Below are 16,038 nucleotides of genomic sequence, written 5' to 3'. Positions count from 1 at the left end.
TTTGATTCTTCTCACATAAGGAGCCTGGAGACTGATAGGAATTTACCTGCAAGCTAAATGAAAATTACAATGGAAGGGCTTCAAAAAAAGACATGTAGAATCCATTGAAGGTAGATACGACGTGCTAAAGTGAATGTGACCGTAATTGCAATATTAGCTGCTCTTCAGGACCAGCATCTGAGAAATTGTAGGCTCTATTTTGTTTGGAACAAAAAGGCAATGAAACCACAAACACTGTGTAAGACTCACAGCCCCATCTGTTCCTGTAATTTTTGCCTGTTGCAGTTCCTACGATTGTCTGCGGGATGATCCCTTCGAGCACGACTGGCCTTCCCTTCCACAGCTGCCAGGGATTCACTACTCCATGAATGAGCAGTGCCGATTTGACTTCGGGCTGGGATACATGATGTGCACAGCTGTGAGTACTTAACTTTAGCTTCTGCTATTTCTCATCCAGGAGGGGTCTAAGTGTCTCTGAAACATCCTTAATAGAGACAGGGTAGTGAAGCCCACAAGGAAAGATGTTGTGCCTTCTTATCTGTAAGCAAGGATTAACAACTGAATGTTGACATATATGTTATTTGAAATATCTCTTTTTTTTTTTTTTTTTTTTTTTTTTACTGGAGTTACAGAAGTAATTATTGTATAGTTTCATAAATATCTGCAGTTGTCAAGCAAACAAACTTGCTGTGTTATTGAGCCTCCTCTTGATGGCAGCTGGTTATTTTGCTACAAAACTCCCACCCGGATGTGGAAGGAGATGGATTTGCTGCCATATCTCATAGTGCTAGCACAGGGCAACATGCTTTTATGATCCAATTTTATGGAAAGTATGATACATTTAGATACCTTGTGAGGGAAAATAGGCCTCACAGCAAGTAAAGCAGCTTGTAAGGGCTCTTGATGACATGGTTGGCTCTCGTGTATGAGGAAAACAAAAGGCAAAGTCTAAGTGTAAAGCAAGGCAAGATTAGTGCTATTCTCAGTGGACTGGCCTCAGAAAATAGAGTCTTCTGCAGCAGGGCTGTGTCTCCCACCTTCAGCTCCTCAAGTAGAACTAAATATTAAATGGAAAGAGATGTTTTCAGCTGCTGGCAGCTGTTGAGATGTAACATTTCTGCTTTCATTCCCATCTGCAGGAATATATGTGCCGAGTGGTGTCCCTAGATAATGGATGAGAACCTTTACAGTATGAGCTGTAGTGTTGTGTCTTTACACAATTCCCTCTGATGCTGCCTTGGAAGAATGTCCCAGCCAAAGAGAATCTTTTCTTATAGCCATCCTCCAAAGCATGGGAGATGGAGGCTTTCTATTCTTCTTTGTTCAGAATAGCCAAGAGCATGTCCAGACATCATGATTTAATATGTTTTGTGGTGGGTGGTTCCCATCCTCTCCTATAGAAGTCTTTGCATTGTAGATAAAATGCTGATTTATTCATTGGATTGGGGACCTGATCTCAAATTTCCATCCCCCTAAGAATGGGATTACAACAGCTGAGCTAAAGTCTGAGCAGCTCATTTCCATCTGCCATGGGTGCACAAGGATTTCTTGCTTTGTTTTGCCAAATGAAGCAGCCCCATTTGGAGAAGCTATAAGAAAAGTCAGTGTGTGTTTCACTGCCTGAGGAAGCTGGTTGGTCACTTGTATAACTTTATTCCATCGCATGCAGATGGGATCTCACCTCAGAGTCATTATTCTGTATGCTCAAATATTCAATCCACAGACATCACGGTGCTCCTCAGGGATCAACGCTAACAGCTGGCATTTTATACCTAGGAAAGGAACTCTCCCGTCTTCAGCTTCTGTTGCAGTTTCCAGTGGGATCTCTCTCAAAGCATCATCCACTCTGATGTTTTTCTGTGTGTTCCAGTTCCGCACATTTGATCCCTGCAAGCAGCTGTGGTGTAGCCACCCCGAGAACCCCTATTTCTGCAAAACAAAGAAAGGGCCTCCGCTGGACGGGACCATGTGCGCACCAGGGAAGGTGAGAGCTGGTGCCCTGTGTATGCACATGCTTGTGTGTGTTCACGTGTGTTTGTGTGCAGATGGGGATGTTCCCCTCAAAATTCAGAGGAGCAAGAGAAGAACCTGTCTGGAGGACCTGAGGTTTGTTAAGATGTGGGGCAAACTCCTGAGTGCAAGTGAAGTGCTGAGCATTAGCTCAGCTGGTTGGAGCACAGTGATAATAGCACATGGGTCTGATCCCTGTAGGGGCCATTCACTCAAGAGTTGGACTTGATGATCCTTGTGAGTTCCATCCAACTCAGAATATTCTGTGATTTGGAGGAGTGTGAGGAGAGGACATGGGGTGAGGGCTGGCGTGTCCTGCATGGCCACTCTGGGACCATTAAACCCCGTCCTCAGGCAGCTCATGGTGGTATCTCCCCCACGCAAGTCTCTGTGGCAAAGCCAAAAATGGGGAAATTTCCACTCTCCTATGACCCTTTTGAGGTCAGGGTGTTGTGCTTGGACCGGCGCTGTTGCCGTGGTGCTGCCTGGCCTCCCCCGTGCAGAGAGCAGCATGAGCTGGAGAAACAAGCCCAGCCACGGCCACCGGAGCTTCCCAGAGGGGAGGGATGGATGTGGGGGCTGAGTGCCAGCCAGAGAGAACCCACATGTGAGCACAGAGGGACTGTGAGCAGAGAAGGGCAGCTCTGTGGAGGTGGATTTGCACGTTTGATGGGAGCCCAGGGAGGCAGGAGGAGTGGTGGAGGTATGTGTGGGGTGGCAAAGGCTCAGGGAACTCTGGCCATGCAGCCACCGTGCCAGAGCTGCTCCCAGCCCCGGGGATCCTCTGTGGGGATCATGCTCTGCTCACAGTGGGTCTGAACTCAGAATCCTTTGAAGTCTGATGAGAAAAATCTGGCTTCCCTAGGCTTTGGATGCAGTGACTGAGGGGGAGAGGAAGATGTCGCTACTTGGAAAGGTTTTTTCACAACCTAGTGTATTACATCATTTATGCAATAAATGAACCATATTAGCAGCTGCTGTTATGGTTTAAAAAGTCTTTTTTTATGAAAAAGTTATGTTAAATTAATTCCCCAGCAAGTCACGCTCTATTCAAACCACTCCCTTCTGGTTTTCTCTTCTTTAAGTTATTCCTGTTACAAAAGCTTTGTCTCTTATTAAAAAAAAAAAAATTTAGGTTTTTAGACCTAAAATTTTTGACAATTTATTTGGATACACTTTTATTTATCGTGATTTTTATATTAAAGATATTCATGATCCCCATGGCGAGACTGCAAGAAATCATCTTCAAAAAAAAAAGTTATATTCCATTTTGTTGCATCACCCTCTTCCCTGAGCTATTCATTCATATTATTATTTGAACAGAAATGAGGAGAAAAAAGGAATTTGTAACCCTACAGTTAAGGATCTGTCAGTGCTTCCATTATAAACAGTTTGTCAGGATATTATGCAACTCAGCTGTAAAAATTTTCTTTGGACTGGAACTTGGGATCCAAGGCTTCAGCAAGCTGTGCAGACAGCCAGGCTTTTGAGCTCTGCAGAGATGCAAGAGAGTGTGTGTGCATTCTGAAGTTTCAGTAGATGATAGGACTCTGACTGTTTTATTCTCAAGGGAGCTGTCCCAGTTTTTTGATAAATAAACTTACTGCCACCTTCCAGAAGAAGAACCTGAGAAAATGATATAAAATGAAAACCATTTTATTAGATAAGGCTCAGCAGTCTGAAATAAATGTTGTTGTTTTCTTTGTTGTTGTTTTTTTTTTTTTAATAGTGGGAGTTCTGGAGGTTATATACCTGACTTTATGTATCTGAGATGAGCATTTGACCAGTGTATTTATTAGATATTGGTGTTTTTAATACAGGTACATCAGATCAATGCTTTTACATCTGTTCCTTTCCTTTCCATCCCTGCCCTTGATTTTGCCTTCCCTTGTTCACTCTCTTCCCAACTAGAGCAATACCAGAGGCTCTTGCCTGAATACATGGGGCTGTAAAATGCATTTATTGCCCACAGCTGGGACTCAGTTGCTGTGGGGCAGCTTCCTTTCAGGTACATCTCCCAGGATACCTCATCAGCACTTGAGAAAAATAGAAAACAATTTCAAACATGAGCTCCTATTTTCTTTGGAATCATGCCAGAAAAGAAAAGTACAGAAACATAAGCAATTAAAGATGTTGATTGAGAAAGATTCATTTGTTTCCCACTTTGGGGACTTGCAGTTTTCATGATTTCATACCACTAATTCCCAGGGCCTATTTTAAGCTCAAACCAATCACAACACTGCTGATGTGTCACAGAAACATCCTGGCTTTGCTGCAGCTGAGGGGACGAGATGCCAGAAATGAAAGTGGTGCTGGGGAGGCCAACGTGGTGTGTGGGGTGTAGATGTTCTCACCTGGGGCTGGTGTTCACCTGACTGACAACTGATCCCAAATCCAGCAAGATGCCAGTGAGGAGAATCCAGTCCAGCTGCCTCCTTTCTAACTGATGGTCAAGGGGCAAGAACAGCCATGTGGGAAATGGGAAATCTGTAGCATATTTTTGGCAGGCAGGATGTTAAGGGGCATGTGTCTGCATGCCCAGGCTGTGTCCTGGATGTCCCAGACACGACCCTTTGAAAGGGAAGCTAATGCTGTATATACATGTGTATGTATGTGTACAGATAAGTATATATATTTATGTGAATGTTTGTAAACTCTTCTGTGCCTGTGGTTATTTGAACTAAGTTGCCAAAGAGTGAGGTTCTACCATTTTGAAAACTTCTTAATAAGCCTTTTTGTGCAAATGGAGATACTGAGCAGCCGTTATGTTAATTGGCAGCAAACTAATAATTTTCTGGGTTTAAAGATAAAAAAAATAACACATTCTCCTGGGACCTTCCCAGTCAGAAAAGAAAACTACTATTTTGACAGAATCATGAAGGAAATAGAACAATTTATACTGCTCCTAGCTTGCTTTTTTAAAATCAGATTGAGTTTTCAACAGCAAGAGGGAGGTTTCTATCAGTTTTGTAAGGCTTTGATGGTGCAGCCACTTGCAATGGTCACATTACCTTCCATGAAATAACTCCGGTGTGTAAAGTTAAGCACATGGAGGTTCAGAGTCTTACTGTGGAGTCACAGACACTCCATAAATTGCTATAGAAAACCATGCAGGCAAGACATAACTGTGCAAAGCTTAACTCTGCCTGGCATTCTGTAGATTGAAAGAAAACATATACTGTCAGCTGATAATTTATTTACTTGTATACAATTCTGTCAGCTGTACCATTAGCCTCAGGCTTCTGAATCCATGCAAACTTCAGAAATCTATCATCAGTTTTTGTTATTCCATTTTTAAAAAATATTACTCTTCTAGGGAGACATTTATGTCGGCTGAAGTAGCTAACTGCTCTCCACAGGGTAGAAATAAAACCCAGAGTCAGTCATGCAGGGAGATCACATGTTTGGGTCCATCTGCTTGCTGCAGTGACTAACATCAAGGTTTGCAGCACCTGAGCCTCCTTTTTTTCTTTTCTTGGAGAGAGGTTAAGAGCCTGGTAGCTGCCCCTGCCAACCAAGCTGATGTTGCTCTTGGATTTGGCTTCTGTGCCAAGGATCCAGCACAAATCTAGCAGGTCTTCTCTTTGCTCGCACTGTGCTAATGACATGATCTGAGTAAAACTTGGAATGATTTTTTACTCTGTCAGGAAAGGAAGGGAATGATTAAATATTGAAATAAATAGATATTTTTTAGTAGAAAGATGGATCAAGCAAAAAATTTTCTGAAAACACTGTGTAATCAAAGCAATGCAGTTAATTTCCCACTGAGAAAGCTGACCTCAGCTTCTCTTGGAGACAGGAGACAGATGGTTGAGTGTGTGCTGTGTTAGTCACCACAGAAACGGAGAATTCTTCTTCTTGCTTCTCCACTGAAGAAACTTTTACTGCCTCAGAGTAGTCCTCAGTGCTGGAACTTCTAGTTCATCCCTTGCAACTAATTATTTTAAACAGATGGAGCAGAGTGGGCCAGCCTGTGTGTGACAGGGAATACAAATAAATCAGTGATCCCCTCCTGATGGGACCCCAGGAGAGTGAGGAGAACTGAGCACCCCCAGCCTTGGTGCATGTGAGGGGTTACTTGGTAGGTCCTGGAGCATCAAGTGAGGAGATCAGAGAGGTGCCCATTGCTGCCCAATATAAAATAGTTACAGATACCCACAGAAAATCTTCAAGCCTTTTCTTGGAAAATTGACTTGCAGATGTGTTAAGCCCACAGGAACACACTGGCTCTTTTTTTTGGCGTCCACAGCAGTTGTTTCAAAGAACTGTTGAAAACAGCAGTGGAATGTTTTACTGCAAGAAATTCAAGCTCCCTGTCCTGGAAATTGCACTTGTTTTGGACTGCCCTGGTTGCCAGAAAAATAGGCAAGACTGCAAGAAGTCATCTTCAACTAAGAAAACAATTTGCATTTACCCATTTTTTTCTCATTTTAAAAAAGAATTGCTTTAATATGCTTCATTCTTTAAGTGAAACCCCCTGTTTATGAAGGGAATAGTGCTTGAAATTGGCTCTTTTCCACCTCATTATGCGGTTAATGTAGTAGCAATAGGGAGGGTTGGCTTTAACTTTCTTTATTACACTGGAGATTGCTCTGTCTCTGGTTTTACCTTATCATGCATTTTCTTGCAAGGATCTGCACGAAGTAAGATTCATTAGTGAATAATTTTGTTTTCTGTAGGCTCCTGTCTTTTAATCCACAAAAAAAGGCAGAGCTGGGGATGACTCATTTTACACAAATGCTTTTCTCCTAATAGCTCTGCCTCAGCTTCCCAACAATCAGCATCTGACCAGCTTCTCCACTAAAAATCAGTGTTGCTCTTCTCTTTACACAGCAAAGTCAATAACACTATTCCATGTTTGCCTTCCAGTTCAGGGACCAGTCTCAATGTCAGAGAGGGGGGATAATTAGAGGTTGTTGCAAACCTACATCCTGCTATTCCTGACTAAAACAGGAAAAAGAGGCTGGGAAACACCGTGTCATCACATGTCTTTGCCTCTCCTCCACGAGTCCAAGTACTGGATTCTGGATCATCACATAATGAACATAGGCTAAATGGCTCCTGAAATGGATTTGATCACTGCTGTGGAACTTACACCTGAGAGATGCAGCAGCCTGATAAAAAGATGTGTGAGTAAGCACAGATCAGGAGCTGTCACTTCACATCTGCTTCTGAGCCCAGCTGAAATGTTTATTGACAAGCTGAAACACTGCCAGCTTCCCCCGCATCGCTGAATGGTCCCCTGGCAGCGCAGGGCCCCACGACTCAAACTGTTTGTTCAAACAAACCCTACTAAACCCATATGTAAACAGTCCCTGAAGGGTACAGCCCTGAGCTTCTAAACCAAAAAAAGCAAAGGACATATTAGCATTTTGTATTTCTTTTATGCTTTGCTGAATTATCTCTTGTTCTGTCTAACATCTAAGAAAAATCTGCCTATTACAGCTCTGGAGCAAGATTGGTATAATTGGCTTGGTGGTAACTCATCTATTTCAATAGGTTTTGACTTTGAATATCTGAAGTCATGGAAATGAAAAAAAATAGTTGAAACCTAATTTCTACTCTCTCTTCTACTCCTTGTCCAACCAAATCAGCCCCAAAATAAATTGCATGAATAAGGAGCCAGCCACTGAGCAGATTACTGAATCAGTAAGCTGTGCCTTGTCACCATTCTAATGATTCTCTCTTGAAATTCAGCATTATTAATGATTATCCTTCACTTTTAGATTTGCCTTCCAGATCACTAATCGCTCTATGCTCAAGAACACTCTCCTGTTATATATCTTCTGATTTTGTTTTTGCTGGCAGCATGCATTTAGCCATATGCTTGTCTTGTGCAGCCTGCCAAATTCCTGCGTTCCAGGGCTTGTTAAGCTGTGTAAAATGTTGTTGTTGACTTGAATGTTAAGGAAAGTAAGTGACTGATTTCACTTGTTGTTGCAGCCATCTGTGCTCCTGAGCCAGAGCTCTCATCCCAGCAGTAACCGTTAACGCAGACAAACTGTGACAGTTCCATGCAAAGTCGCTTGTTTGCTGGAATATATTTTCCAGCACCCACACTTCATCAGTAGACTTTTATGAAAGCAGAAATAGTACTGAAAGGGGCCAGAATCTTGTGATCCTTGAGAAGAATTCTTTGTGACTTCAGCTGAGAAAAAACTCCATTATTAGGGACTGGAGAAATTGGTGGAAAAGCATTGACAGGTTTCTTTAACAGGACATAACAGTAGAGATGATCAGTACTAGAGCTATGAAGGCTCTTAAAGAAATAAAATAAATCCCTTAATAGTTTGGGGAATGTAGTAAATTCAACTGCTGTAGAATGACTGTACTACAAACCAGGTAAAAGCAAGGAGAAAGCGTGGTAGAGCATGATGAACTCTGCAGCTGTAGGACTGTTCAGAGTTGTCCCTAAGGAATACCACCTGGCTTTTTGGTCAGGTTTACCATGAGATCTCCACAGAGACACTGCAAAAGATTTTAATTAATAGCAGGAATGTCTACAATGTGAGCTTGCCTTAATTCCATGACTTTGCTGATCGCATTTATTATAGGAATATGTGTGTGGATTTGGGAGCAGCTGGGCAGGATGGTGCTGTGGCCAGAGCTCCCGACAGTGCTGCCTGGAGAGGCTGCAGGCAATAGTGGAGGCAGGATGTTACTGTTAGCCTCCAAGATTTGGGATTCTGCCATTTCCCTTAAATGATATCCCTGCTGCAGACAGGTGATAAGGAAATGTAACACTGAGAACAGTTTAACAAACTAGGTAGACTTGAAACCTGCATGCACACATGTGCATACTGACATGTAAGGTTATAAAATCTGAGTGAGTTTGGGATCATTGGCACAATCTGACAGCAAGTCCCTCTACTTTCTACTGGAGAGGTGAAAAAAATCCAGAACTTGTGCCAAAAATTAAGATGTGTGGTACAACAGCTTCTCGTCTGATATAAGTTAATCATCTAATCATTCTGACATCTGATTCTCTCTTTCAGCATTGCTTTAAAGGTCACTGCATCTGGCTCACACCAGACATCCTGAAGCAGGATGGACACTGGGGGGCATGGAGCAAGTTTGGCTCTTGTTCCCGCACGTGTGGCACCGGGGTGAAGTACAGGACCCGGCAGTGTGACAACCCACAGTAAGTGACACCCCACTGATGGGGGGTTCCACAGAGCCTGCACGGGGAGGATCCTCAGGGAATGGCCAGTGCAGCAGTGCAGGAAAGGATGCTGAGTGGTGCTTGTTAAATCTGACCTATAGCATAAGTTGTCAGAAATTCTACTTTTGGCACCCTTAGCAAGTCATGAATCATCTTTATTTCTCAGTTTATCCATCTATTAAACTGGTTATGCAGTTACAAGGGCTAATACAGTGCTATGTGAAGCATAAGTAAAAGTTTAGGGTTTTACAGAACTTGTTTTAAAATACGAGTATGAAATAAGTGATTTACTGGATTTTTTTTAAACCTTTTAAAAATTTTTCTTTAATCCACCTTTTAGGATATTTCAACAAGAAGGTCTTAAAATATTTTCAAACTGTTTTTATTCCAGTTTTCATTCAGTTGGAACAAAGCTTCTGAGATCAGAGTTAATTTTAGGAATTTTGAATTGTCTTGCTTTAATAACTTACATATGGGTCATCTAGATAGTGTAGAATGATTCAATTTCAGTAACAGTGGGAGCAAAGTATAGTTAATAAAAATTGGTATATACATATGATAGGAAATATGTAATTATGGCTATCTTAATGTGGTATCATAAAATGTCAAAATCCTAACAGCAAGGACTAAAACAATTATTGGGATTAAATGATTTTAACAGACAGTGTATTTTTAACATTGAATGTCTTCCTTTGCTGATAAAGCAATTGAACTTGGCTAATATTAAAAATCATCTTATCATTGATTTGTTTTTCTTTTAAATTGAGTTTTATGAAGCAGCATTTTCCAATGGAAATTGTTCTGTTAAGAAAATATTTGCCAGTTCTCTTTTCAGCCTTTATTACTTTGGCAACAGAGAAGTGACCTTTATAATCATGGGCACAGCTTTAGTTGTAAAACCTATTTGCATGTAGGGAAAGCCTAACGTGCTATTGAAAACGTTTTCTGTGTTTCCTGGAAGAGGATGAAAACCCAGCTGCAGGTCCTGAGCTTTGTGTTGCCAGATCTGCCAGGGACCTGGTGCACATCTGCCTGGGGGCACACACTGAGCTGGGCTGTTCTGCCTTTGCTGCTGCATTAGGGGTGAATGTGAATGAGTTCTGCTGTGCTTTCCTTTCCTGGCTACACCAAGAAAATGGCTTTTCTTGCCTTTATCAAGTCGTTTGAATCTCTACTTGCAGAAGTTGCTTTTTAACAGCTAAATAGTGACAGCAAGTTTTGAAAGGAAATATGTATTTTACATACCAGAAATACAGCTCTGGCTTCATCAAGTGCCTACTGACATGACTGGGAAACAAACTGCTCCTCAAAAGATTTAATAGACACTTGATTAGTGAAATAATAGCAAAAACTAACCATGGGTTTCTCTGTCTGTCACAGTCCTGCCAACGGAGGCCGCACGTGTGTGGGGCCGAGCTACGAGTTCCAGCTGTGCAACACCCAGGACTGTCCCAAGGACCTGGAGGATTTCAGAGAGGAGCAGTGCCGGCAGTGGGACCCCTACTTTGAGTACCAGAACACCAAACACCACTGGCTCCCCTATGAACATGTTGATGGTGAGCAGCCCCTCTCCTGTCAAAACTAAAATCAGTTGCAAATATAAACAAAAATTATATGGGGAGGAGTAAAACTTCTTCCCGGGAAATCATGCCTCCTAAATCTGTTAGGAGGTGTTTGGAGGGATCAGTGAGTATCAGTGTAGGAGTAACTCAATTTATACAATGCACTTGGATTTTCAAAAAACTTTGGGCACTGTTCCCCAATGCCAGCTGTTAAATGGATTTACCATGAGGTAAAAGGGAATGGTTTTGCATGGGAGGATGGCCACTCTGAGCACTGCAGAAAGACCTTGTGACACAAGAAGTAACACAAGAAGGCAAAGGAAGTTTGGTGTTAATGAGTGCCAGTAATGGATATGGGGGTAAAACCTGGTGTGTGTGTGTGTGTGGATGGTAGACTCTGAACAGAAAGGCTGGGAATTGCTTTAGGAAAAGATCAGTTCAGTGACTGTGAAGGGAGAGATGGAGAGCACTGACCTGCCCCTGTGTACCTGCACGTTGTGCTTGCACTTTAAATACTCAGCCAATACACCTCAAGTTGTGCCCATCTCACTGCTGCCCAGGCTGCTAAAAACCCACAGCTGAACTCAGGCCAGAATAAAGCAAACATAAATAATGACTTCTGGATGAGGAGAGTTTGGATAAACCGGGACTTTTCACCCTGGAAAAGCAAGGATGTAGACTAAAAAGATAGAGTTACAGAGTTGTGAGTGGTCCAAAGAGACTGAACGTGGAATGATTGCTGAGTTTCTCATAACATGAGCCTGGGAACAGCAAATAAAATTATCAGGTGGCAGATTTAAAACAAATAAGAGGAACGGCTTAGTACAAAGCATCTAATTATCTTGAAATTCACTGTCACAGAAGGTTGCTGATGCCAGAAAGTTTTAGAAATTATTTTGAAAAATTCTTGACAGCTCTACAGTCCATTAAGAGCCATTAAACACCAAGTTCCAGTCATGATTTTGGAAGTCCCCAAGTTGCAGTGTAGGAGGAACAGGGAGAATATTCTGAGAAAAGTTTCCAGTTTGTTCCAGTGTCTTCCTCCAAATGCTGCTGGCACTGTTGGAGGCAGCTGTTGGATTGAATGGGTGCTGGTTCTCAAACCAGCAAGGTTGACAGAGATCACCTCCTAAAACAAAAATGTTCCTGTTCCTGTTAATGCCTCAGCTTAACTGTCAATGCAAGTGCAGCTGGTTGCTTTGGGCCATGTCTGCTCTTGCCAGAAACACACTGAGAGGTTTTACCAAACAAAGAGGCAGAGGGCAATGAGTCTCAGCTTGTTGAATGAGCAGTGTGAGATGCTCACTGTTTTTGAACCCTTACACCTTGAAGGACAAATTCTTGAGGGCAGGGTTGGCCTGGCAAGGGGCAGGTTCTGAGCACTTGCCCCGTCCTCAGCCCAGCTGCCATCACTGGGAGGAGAAGGGTCACTTTGGGTGAATCATTTTGCATTCCAGCGAGAGGATACTCTGCCAGAAATTAATAGCAAATTCCTTATAATTAATTTGCCTGACTTTCTTTCCAAACAGTTCTCAGAGTTCCCTCATTCTTTTCATGCCATCTTGGTCAGTCTGTCAGTCTGGGATTTTCAAAGGCACAGACACAGCCTCACAGCTTAATTTCATGAAATAGCTTTGCTGGCACAGGGTGAAGGGATGAAGACTGTGGCCTGCAGGACCTTTGCTTATGCTTTAGCCTTTGGAGCAGTCTGTTGCAAAGACCAGTGAAACAAATCAGATTTTTTTCAATTAAATTCAATGGCTTCTGGGTCAGAAACCAGCTCATTGATGTCTGAGCACTGATCCCTGGGCACTGCTGGTTTCCAATATAACTATGGTATAACTGCAGATACCTTGAGAGTTACATTTACCTGTTCAGGGTTATTAGAGGGAATAGGTTTTGTGTGAAAATAAGGCCAGAGACAAGCTTATGCTTGAACTCTAATCTGTTCAAAACTCCCTTTTGTAATGATAAGGCATATCAGTGACATACTTGTGAGGATAATGCAGTTGTGGCTCAGAAGTGACATAAATCCATACACTTCACAGGCAGCTCTGCTGGATGTGTCTGACACATTGTGCAGGGCACAAGAACAGACAGGAGTGCCTCATGCTGTGGGCAGAGAAAAGCCACTGAGCTGGGGCACACCTCAGCATGTCCTTGAGCATCCCCATGCCCCGTTGTGCCATGGTTGTCTCCTGTTCCAGTCCCACTGAGCCCCCAGGTCCTCACCCTGCCATGCTCACAGGCTCCTGCACTGTGCATCTGCCAGGGCAGCAGGGAGTGACTCTGCCCAGCCCCAGTTAAATGAGCCCAGCTCAGTGACTGAGCTCCCAGCCTCAGTTAAATGAGAAGGACTAAGAGAGCAGGGACTGAACAGGCACACCATCACATCCATGCTCCTGCACATCTACCATGTCCAGGGTCTAATTTAATAGCACTTCCACATTTACTGTTCCGTGGAGCAGTGGGAGCAGAACCATCTCTAAAATAAAACCCTTGTACAGAGTTGTTGGCACCTAGTCAGACCTGCTGATATTTTCATTAATCACGTGCAGTGAATGTGTGGTATGTGTGGGGTGGGGGTGCCTGCATACCCAGGGGTGCTGTGTACACATCTAACCTGTGTATACATCTATCCTGTGCACACCTTAATGTTTCTAATAGATGCATTCAGTCTGTAATTATTGTGATCTTAATAGTCTCCGATTAAGAATTTGCACCAAAAAAATTACCTGATTTAATAGACTAGACCCTGGATTTTCAGCATGGCTTCTCTGCATGGTTTGGGAGCAGTAGCAAAGGTCTCTGATGTGCCAATACCCAGTGGCCTTGAGGACATCAACAGCAATAACAAGGACTTTACAAAACGAGGGCAGAGGCGGTGGAACGGTACAGGGGAAGAACGCAAAGGGCCTGTGAAGATCTATTTCAGTTCAACTGCTATAATGGAAAGGTTGTTATTGTTTTAAATGGTGGGAAAAGCATTCGAAATTTTAATCTTGTTATAATAGCAGAATCTCTATTTGTTTCATCTAGCAGAAAGGCCATCTGCTCTTCAGTGCCAAGGAAAGCATAGTGAATCCTATTATTGGGCTGAGGACAGCAAGAGAAATGGATAAAATGACATACACTAGTGGAATACAACTTTATTCAGCCACTGACTAGTCATTTTCAGCTTTATTTTTTGTTCTTAGCTCTTCGGAACAGATTAGAGAAAATACCACTTGTCTGGCTGTTTGTGCATGTGTTAGCAGCAAAAAAATGCTTTTTGTCTGAATCTTTTTGACATCTCATCTTGTTTAATGGTTTAAATTATCATAAATACAAGTACAACCATGAGGGAAAATTAACTTTGTGGTTAGGATGAAATGCTATGACCCAGCTGTCTCTGAAGAAATTTTGGATGCCAGGTTCACTTAGTGTCAAACAGCTGCTTTTAATAGGAAAATTAATTTGGCTTTTTTTCAATTTAAGTGCAGTGCAAGAGAAACCAGCATCTCTCACAGGTAGTCATGCAACTGAAGAGAGGTCTGCTGGGTTGTATCATCTGCAAAGAATTAAATAGATCTCCCCTCAAAGTCAACAATCTGTTATTTTAAGCCTGTCTCCTAATGGTGACACATGGATGCTTTATGATTCAGCATTTTCCAAGAAATCACAGAATCTTTCAAAGGGGATAAGCATCAATGATTTATGGGTACCACGTTGGGCTCTGTGATGTGTGCAAGGAAGAAGGGAGAGCCAACATTACTGAAAGAGCTGCTCACAATGTTGTCAGCAACTAAACTAAGAGCTGAACTTGCACAATTTGGGTGGTTTTGTTTTTCAGCCAAGGAGAGGTGCCACCTGTACTGTGAATCCAAGGAGACAGGGGATGTGGTGTACATGAAAAGGATGGTGCACGACGGGACCCGCTGCTCCTACAAGGATGCTTACAGCATCTGTGTGAGGGGGGACTGCCTCGTGAGTGTCTGGGGGCTTCTGCAGAGCTCAGCATTGTGAAAACAATTCAAACTGTACCCTGAGCGTTTCTCTCTGAGCATGACTAAGTATAACAACACTTTGTGCAATAAGGAGATTTCATTAGGATTATTGTCATAATATTATGTGTGATATTCACAGTTGCCATGCATGTGACTCGATTCCAAAAGCACCTACCTACATAAGTAATATTTCATGCAGCATTTTAAGATTAACTATTACAATTAACTTTCAAGGAAAGCTCTCCCTGCTGAGGTTTAGTGGGGGTGGAATGTACAATGAAATAGGAATGCACAACAGCTTTCAAGGAAAGTGGTGTTAGAGTATGGCTGATGTGCATTCTCTTGGTATTTGATCATGCTATTTTTAAAAAATCAATGACAGTTCCTCTAAGTTGGGATCTGCTGCAGGTCATCTTTCAAACGAATTAGTATCTGACTAGCAAAACACTGGTGGGAGGTGCTTATCCCTGTATAGATACCTAGGTTCTCCTGTAATTTAAGTATCTGTCTCAAGATAAGCTGAGGCTTAAGAGCTTTTCCTTAACCATGCTGCTTTCCTTCAGTAAGAGAACCACTGTGAAGCATAATATGAAAATATAATCAGCCAGTTAACAGCTATTATAGGAACCGGAATTATTAAAATCTGTTTAGGTGTTGGTCTTCCAGGAGAATACTATGAGGTGTGCTGCTTTGCTGAAGCAGACTCTGGGGGTTGATATGTAAAGTGAAGGCTCATTTGAATTGAAAAGTGGATAAATAAGAATGACTGTTTCTCTCTTTTGTGCACAGAAAGTTGGGTGTGACAGGGTCATAGGTTCTACGAAGCAGGAAGATAAGTGTGGTGTCTGTGGAGGAGATAATTCCCACTGCAAAGTGGTGAAAAGAACATTTTCAAGAGTACCAAAAAAGCAAGGTCAGTACATCCAGTGTGGATTGTCCTGTGGAATTCAGGGTATTTTTTCTTGGTCTCTTATGATTTGTGGAAAGTACCAGGACAATTACAAATCATTTGCAGCATCATTAATTCCAATAAACAATCGACTTGCTTCCAGATGTGTTTGTAATTTGAAAATAAGACTTCTGTCCAGCGAGCAGTTAAAGCTGCTGATACTGAGGCCTGTGCATGCATGGGAGAGGACTTCCCTGCTCCTTGTTGGAGAGCTGTGGATTTGAGGTGCTGATGTCAGCCACTGCTCTGTCACTGCAGTGCTGCAATGATCAGGCACTGTCAGGCAGGAGGTTGTGTGGCCTCTGTGGCTGCATATGGCACTCAAACCCATTTTAGTCTGAAGCCAAGCCTGTTGGTGATACTTCAGGC

At 42.5% G+C, this 16,038-nt stretch overlaps 1 protein-coding gene across 1 annotated transcript in view; it reads left to right on the top strand.

Moving 5' to 3' along the window:
* Positions 1-16,038, top strand: part of ADAMTS2 (ADAM metallopeptidase with thrombospondin type 1 motif 2) — a 169,808-nt gene that overhangs the window by 140,402 nt on the left and 13,368 nt on the right. The window contains exons 9-14 of the mRNA XM_031506005.3: positions 286-418; positions 1,871-1,984; positions 9,006-9,151; positions 10,553-10,728; positions 14,567-14,700; positions 15,510-15,633. Coding sequence (XP_031361865.2) covers positions 286-418; positions 1,871-1,984; positions 9,006-9,151; positions 10,553-10,728; positions 14,567-14,700; positions 15,510-15,633 — 827 coding nt within the window. The remainder of the gene's footprint in view (positions 1-285; positions 419-1,870; positions 1,985-9,005; positions 9,152-10,552; positions 10,729-14,566; positions 14,701-15,509; positions 15,634-16,038) is intronic.

Source organism: Lonchura striata, chromosome 13 (genome assembly GCF_050655825.1).
Source record: "Lonchura striata isolate lonStrDom1 chromosome 13, ASM5065582v1, whole genome shotgun sequence".
In the NCBI taxonomy this organism is placed as follows: Eukaryota; Metazoa; Chordata; class Aves; order Passeriformes; family Estrildidae; genus Lonchura; species Lonchura striata.
This window is presented reverse-complemented; position numbering and strand designations above follow the sequence as displayed.